Here is a 7004-nt window from a genome sequence, read left to right as displayed (position 1 = left end):
TTACTTTTTTTTTTCTTTTTTTAAGGGCACCAAAAAAATCAAGTTATACTTACGGTAACGTCTTTTCCGGTAGTCTTTCAGGACAGCACCTCGAGAGACCTCGGCCCCGCCCCACCTGAGGAAACACCTCCACCCAACATAAAAAGTACTCCACTCCCCTCCGACCTCAGTTCTTAAATCGTACCTCCGGTCACCTGGGGGGGACACAACATGAGACAACATGACCGCCATAAGACATTCTTACGCAACAAATATCAACACTGGGTGGGCAATCGGTGCTGTCCTGAAAGACTACCGGAAAAGACGTTACCGTAAGTGTAACTTACCTCGAGAGGATAAGGGAGTACTCACCCATCGGGTGGGCCCACTGCTGGCAAGACTTTAAGCCCAAAGGCCTGATCCTGCACCGAGACCAGGTCCAGCCTGTAATGCCTTACAAAAATGTCATAGCTGGACCAGGTAGCCGCCCTGCAGATTTGTCCTGGGGAAGCCCCCGCCAGCTCCGCCTGGGTAGTTGCTACCGCTCGGGTGGAATGTGCCCTGATCCCCACCGGGGCCTCAAGGCCTTCTGCGCGGTATGCCTCCGTAATTGCCAGTTTCAACCATTTGGCTAGTGTCTTTCTAGAAGCTTTCTTGCCCCTCCTGGCCCCTGTGAAAGAAACAAACCAGGATTCCGTGCTCCTAAACCCCTTCGTCTTTTCAAGGTACAAGAGCACGCACCTTCTGACATCTAAAAAATGAAGTTTCTTCTGAACTTTCCCAACCGGGTCAGGAAAAAAAAATAAAAAATATATATATGAGGGTAGCACTATAGCCTGCTCCCTCTGGAATCTCTGGGCCACCTTTGGAATGAAGGATGGGTCCGGTCTCAACACCACTCTATCCGAAAAAATCTGTAGATAGGGGGCTCTAACTTAAAGGGCCTCCAGCTTACATACCCTCCTTGCTGTGGTAATTGCCACTAAAAAGGCCGTCTTAATACTAAGGTCCCGTATCGGGCAGGACTCCAGGGGCTCGAATGGGGCCTTAATTAATGCACCCAGTACCTTGGCCAAGTCCCACCCTGGAAAAGGTTCAGACCTCGGAGGCCTCTGCCTTGTTAGGGCCTTAAAAAACCTCCCTACCAACGCCTCCCTGGCTAAAGGCATCTCCAAGAACATGCTGAGGGCTGAAACCTGGCACTTGAGGGTGCTGACAGACAGCCCCTTGTCCGCCCCTGCCTGCAGAAACTCCAATACTGAGACCATGCTATGGGTCGCTACCGATGCCCTCTCGCACCAGGCTGAAAAGCAACCCCAGACCCTGTTATAAATGGCCTGAGTCTCCTCCTTTCTACTGGCCAGCAACGTAGTCACCATCCTGGATGAAAACCCTTTAGCTAACAGGAGCTGCCGCTCAGAAACCAGGCCGATAGCCTCAGTCTCTCCAACCTGGGGCACAGGACCAGCCCCTGCGTCAGCAGATCCTTCCTTGGCGGCAATTCCCAGGGCGGATGCGTGACTAAGCTCTTCAGGGTAGCAAACCAACTCGCCAGAGGGGGGTCGGGGGCAAAAGCAGGTACGTGCTGTCCCCTGTCCCCCAGGGTGCACACCCACTGCATGGCAGCCAGCCCAGGGAGGATTGCAGCCGGACGCTCTGGCCTTCACTCCCGGCTGCCCGGAGCCTCACAGCTGGCTCTCCAACCCTCGGCTCCCCTGCCTTCTTCCTGACAGCACCTATGCTTCCTCATGTGTCTCCCCACCGGAGGAAACACCTGAACTGAGGTCGGAGGGGAGTGGGGTACTTTTTATGTCGGGTGGAGGGGTTTCCTCAGGTGGGGAGGAGCCGCGGTCTCTCGAGGTGCTGTCCTGAAAGACGGGGGGGGGGGGGGGGGGGGGGAAAGAGCTTTGTCAGGAAGGAGGGGGTGGGGGGGGGGGGGGGGTGAGATCCTCAGGAGAGCAAGTGGTTAAAAAAGGGCCCCAACAGCAGAAGGACATACAGGACTGTCCCTTACATTTCTATGGACAGTACCCACCCAGCTCAGGCCCAGCATAGCCACCATTCATGTACACTGGCAGTCCAGTCCCGGCAGTATCAGGCCAAGCTTTGCCAGTCACCATCATTCAAGGTGGTGCCGTCACCAGTTAGGCTGATCTGGTCATCACACGCTTAGTCCTTGCCATTAGTGATCAGTTGGAATTCCCTTTGCCGACTGGTTTGGGGCTTTTGTTCTGGAGCCATTGTTGGGTAATAGAAGTTTGCCAGGCTTCACCATTTACTTGCCTGGTACATTCATCCTGGCAAGCCAGAAGGGCCGAGGCCCTTGAGGAGGTAGAGGCAAAGACCAGAGGAACCATCTTATATGGCAGCTCCTGCAGGACTCTACTACATGCCGTGGTGAGGTTCATGACTTCCTGTCCTGGAGGTGACAACTCACTGTACTGAGTGTGTACAAAGATGTGGTCACCTGACCTCAACTTCTGTCCCCTTATGTGTATTGAAACATCTGAGACCCCCCCCCAATCGAGATGTTAGGAATCCACAACTTTATAACATTGTTACCTATATAAATAAGCAAGAGATCGGATTAAATGAGAAGGTCTTTATTTTTGCACAGACAGTACACATTGCGGCTTTTTCAGAGACTTCACGATGAGCACCGTGCACACAGCAACTACTAGAAGACTGAGACATCCCACAGCCACCAACCACCAGAGCTCTGTGGGGGCAGGCCCCTCCTCCACCTCCACTGCAGCTGTGATGTCACTTTGTTTTGGCCCAATCACAAGCAGAGGTCCCAGAGAAGTCACCGATTGTTCCACTTCCATGTTTGGTTCTGTGGGAGAAGCAGATTGGGTCAGGTGACATCTCTACAATGGATGTGTTACTCTACATCAGTGTGGAGAGGCGAAGCCTACTGTAGATCTTGAGGGTTTTAGATTGCCATGTTCACCAATAAAAATTTACAGAATGGGGAGGGGAGGATTTGAACCTCATTTTCATTGCCGTGAGTCCTTATTGCAGGGGGAATCTCCCTTTAATTCTAGTTATGGGACCAGCAAGGAAAAGTCTATAGGGCCACAACAGTAATGTGAAGCCATCAGGATTCTAGCCTTCCATGGGTTGCCACCTGTGTTCCTCACATCCCTGGTCACTTGCAGTGACCCCTTACATGGCATCATAGACCCCTGGACTAAAGACGAGGGCTGGCTCTATTCAGCCCCCTGCAGAAGGAGAAAGACAAATCCTCTCCAGCAAAAACCAGATACTGATCCCTTCTGAGACTGACCCTGCAGTTACTCCAGTCAGAGGAGCACCACAAGCTGCCAAATCACCAGTGCACCCCACCCTCCCAAAATAGGGTGGGGGTCCCCCTGTCCAGGCCAAGGGGGTCCCCCTCCACATATATGTACCATGAGAGATTTCCTGTAATACAACAGCAATCAGTTTCTCAGCACATCCCCACCAAAAAGGAGCCCCTTTGATCCAGCGATCACCCAAGGCCATACCATTGTGTACAGCAGCCTCATGTTAAGAACTCACCATCCAAGGCTTCCCTCTTCCCAAAGGCTCTTGGTCTTCTAAATTGGCTCCTTCCTCCTGTCAGGCCAGTAGGGTTTCTGCAGGTGCCTGGTGTCCCACAACACTGACAGATACTGCTGGGGCCCTCAACTGCAGACCAGCTAGAGAAGACAAGCCAATGTCAGTGTCACAGCCTGGGTTTTAGAAGATGTACTGGAAGCATGAAGACAAACTGTTGGGTACTTCGACATTTACCTCATGTTGAAAGGACTTGGGGCCAATCCCTCCTGATGCAATAGGGCACATTAAGCTACAGTACCAAGTGTCTACTAGGAGCACATAATGGGGGGATTGAAGTACAGTCTGGGGTTTAAGGGTATTTGAAACCAAATCTGGTATTCTTCCCAAATAGAAGATTCTACATGATGGGGGGGGGGGGTCCCCTTGGAGCTGACCAGTGTCTGAGATTCAGGATCACCATAGCCATAACTGATCATGCTGGTACTGAAGAGCTTTAAGGCCAACCATTGGCCCAAGCAGTTACTTGTCCAAGCCAGTCATGTAACCAGTGCACATGGTATGGGAAGGGCCCCAATATAATGCCTGTGCACCATTCCATTTAGATAGTTTCAGGAATCCACCATGTTGTATGTGCACAAGGTTTGCTCCAGTCACTGTGTAATGGAGAGTCACTTCTGCATGGATCTAGTAACCAGACAAGATGCTATGAAGAGCAGTAATCCATGGACCCCCAACCACTGAAGAGTCTCACCTGTTGGTAGCTTTGCTATAGGAACAGGCCTTGTTCATGGGATCAGGAACCTGGGTGGCAGCAGCAGCTCTCAGGTAACAGGTTATATAGATCTGGAAGAAGAAGGTTTTAATAGGTTGAATTGGTTGCACAGATCAGGGCCTTGTAGAAATATTCAGAGAGTGCTCACCAGAGATGCATCATTTCCTAGGAATCGAAAGGCATCCACTGTGAACTGTAGAGTGTTTGACTGGACCCTTGGAATGATGAAGGCTGAGGAGGAGTCAGCTTGTGTTCCATCCACCAGACAGCTGCAGAAAAATGGTCACTTAAACTGGGTCATATGGCAAGCCCCCCCCCCTCCCCCCACTGAAGGAACATACCCATTGTCTGAAATAAGGTCATAACTCGGAGAAGAGGTGGCATCAGGAGATATGGTGGCCACACATCGGTCAACATACACAATCATGGCAATTTGGTTGCGAGTATCCACAGAGGCCTGTATGTGGATACTATCTCCAAGCTGGTAGATGGGAGAACTTCTGGGACCACTCCAGTCCTCTATACAGAAGAAAAAAAAAAAAAAAGGGATTAGTAAAATGTAAAAGACCATCCCCCCCTTTCCGATCACCCATATTCCTCACCAGTCATCAGGACCAAAGAGAAGGACAGCCTTTCTTCTGAGGACACAGTGGTGCTGAACGGGACCCAGGTTGGCTTAATGGCCTGGCTGCTCACATTACCGTGCCTACATAGAACCCAATCATGGTCAGTAATGAGTCATTTAGTGTCACAAAGTCCTATACATGTCCTGTCCATCACTGACTTGGCTGAGGGTTGTCATCCTGGTTACAGCTACACAATCCAACAAGTTAAAGGAAGGCTGTCTGGTTGATTCCTTGAAGGACAGTGACATGAAGTGATAGGAATGTTGTCCCAATTATGGCTTCACTGAGGCCTGCATCCCTAGAGTGACCATGAGCAACTGCCATATTGTCCCTAGTTCCCTTTCAAACCTTGTTAGGCTGATGTCATCTTTAGCAATGTTGGGGTGATCATGAAGATATTTTAAAAATTCCAGGGACAATAAGAGGAGCCCCACCTTTACCATGAGGTTCTCCAACATGAAGAAACTTAAGCAATCCTATCATTGTCAAAGCTGATCCTCCCATGAATACATTCTTAGCAAGAGGAAATTGGTCATCACTGCAGTAGAAGGGTCAGGTTGCAGTCACAGGACAAAGTCAATAGATGACAAGAGTAGCTAGCCAAGGTGTACCTAAAGCCATCTGTTGAGCCCATAATGTTAAAGTGGGCTGCCAGTGCAACCCAACTAGGTGTAGCACTACCCCCTTGAGTCAAAGATTTGGGTCCCCTTATAGTCCTGAAGCACTAAACGACATTTCCTTCCTGCCTCACACTCCAAACAGTCCTTGAACTTGGTTTTCCAGAATTTTTTTTTTTTGGGATTGAAACTTGGATGGGGATGAGGGATACATGGGATGCCCAAGGAATTGCAAAACTGAGGACAACTTCCTGGAACCATGTACAAGTGCTCAGAAGGGTTCTCCTCTTGGAGAGCTATCCAGCCTCTCCCTGCATACCTAGATTAATTTTATTCACCCAGCTGCCTGAGGGAATCCCTGGGCAAGAGGACCCAGAAGCTGCCACTTTAGCTCCCATCTGGGACTGCTTTCATCTAGTCAGGTTTCCCACCCAAATGCCCTCTCCCCTTATCTGGCCCAGGGGGTTACTCAGTCTCTCCTGAGCGGCTATGTTGGTGGCTGCCTTAGGCTGGGCTGGCAGCTTCCCAGGCTGTCCTCAGGGGATGAGGCAGCTGAGAGATCCTCCCTTCCAACTCCTCTGCTGGTAGACAGGACCCTCTCCATCTTCCATCCAAACTCTGTTACTGAGCATGCTTGGTCACTCTTAAGGGTTGTATTGACCCCTATGTCAAGCCTCCTGTTTGGGGATTGGCCAGGATCCCTTGAGATCACAGAACAGCTCCTCCTAACCCCCCCCCCCCCCACACACACACACTAAATTCAGGAGAGTATTCCAAGTCCCAAGATCAGAGGGAAGTTTGAGAGCTGATCTTCAGAGCCTCTCAACCCTAACCCAAATTATACCTTTCTATTTCTCCCTGGCTGCTACTCAGCCTTTTAAGAATTAACTTGGCTCCCCCTAGTTACCTAGGAGTGGGACACAGAAAAGGACATACATGGAAATCTTGGCATGGACATGGCAGGATAAATCCCAACAGAGTGTTCAACCTCACGCTGTCCAAAGATATTGACCAGATGCTGAACATATCCTGGGACCTGCATGGTGCTCTAGTGTAGGCTCATCCAGCAGTGTTGACTCACCGGTAGTAGAAGCACATTATGGGGACCACAGCTGGGTTGGTCCTGATGATTGGGATGGAGGAGGTTGGGTTGTACGTCAAGTTGGTGGTGTAGATCACCCAGTCTTGAATCATCTGTGCAGAGGGGAGAAAATGAGTGAAAAAAGGCTACCATAATGGGAATCTGCCATTGTTTGGCCCATTTGAGACCAGGACAGCAAGCTGTCATTTTTAACCCATGTGTGAAAAGACCAGGCACCAAGCCACCAAACTAAGACCAGGCATGAAGCCACTGTTTGACCCATTTCACAGATCAGGCACTGAACCCGCATGTTTGACCCATTTCTGAGAAGGATGGGCAACAAACAACTTTTAACCTATGTAAGAGCAGGTACAAAACCACCAAAA

General features: G+C 50.3%; 1 protein-coding gene across 1 annotated transcript; it reads right to left on the bottom strand.

The window, feature by feature from the left end:
* Positions 1-2566: 2566 nt before the first annotated feature.
* Positions 2567-6745, bottom strand: LOC149427657 (zona pellucida sperm-binding protein 3-like). The gene is made up of 7 exons (XM_089667808.1): positions 6619-6745; positions 4897-5000; positions 4636-4813; positions 4443-4563; positions 4274-4365; positions 3523-3662; positions 2567-2815 (listed from the first exon to the last, which is right to left on the bottom strand). The coding sequence occupies exons 1-7, from the start codon at positions 6729-6731 to the stop codon at positions 2583-2585; spliced, it is 981 nt and encodes a 326-aa protein (XP_089523934.1). The 5' UTR covers positions 6732-6745; the 3' UTR covers positions 2567-2582.
* Positions 6746-7004: the final 259 nt, after the last annotated feature.

This window comes from Staurois parvus, unplaced genomic scaffold (genome assembly GCF_062004578.1).
Source record: "Staurois parvus isolate SC_StPar_1 unplaced genomic scaffold, SC_StPar_1.0 ptg003600l, whole genome shotgun sequence".
NCBI classification, from domain to species: Eukaryota; Metazoa; Chordata; class Amphibia; order Anura; family Ranidae; genus Staurois; species Staurois parvus.
The sequence above is the reverse complement of the archived record's forward strand: the minus strand, read 5'-3'. Positions and strand labels throughout refer to the sequence as shown.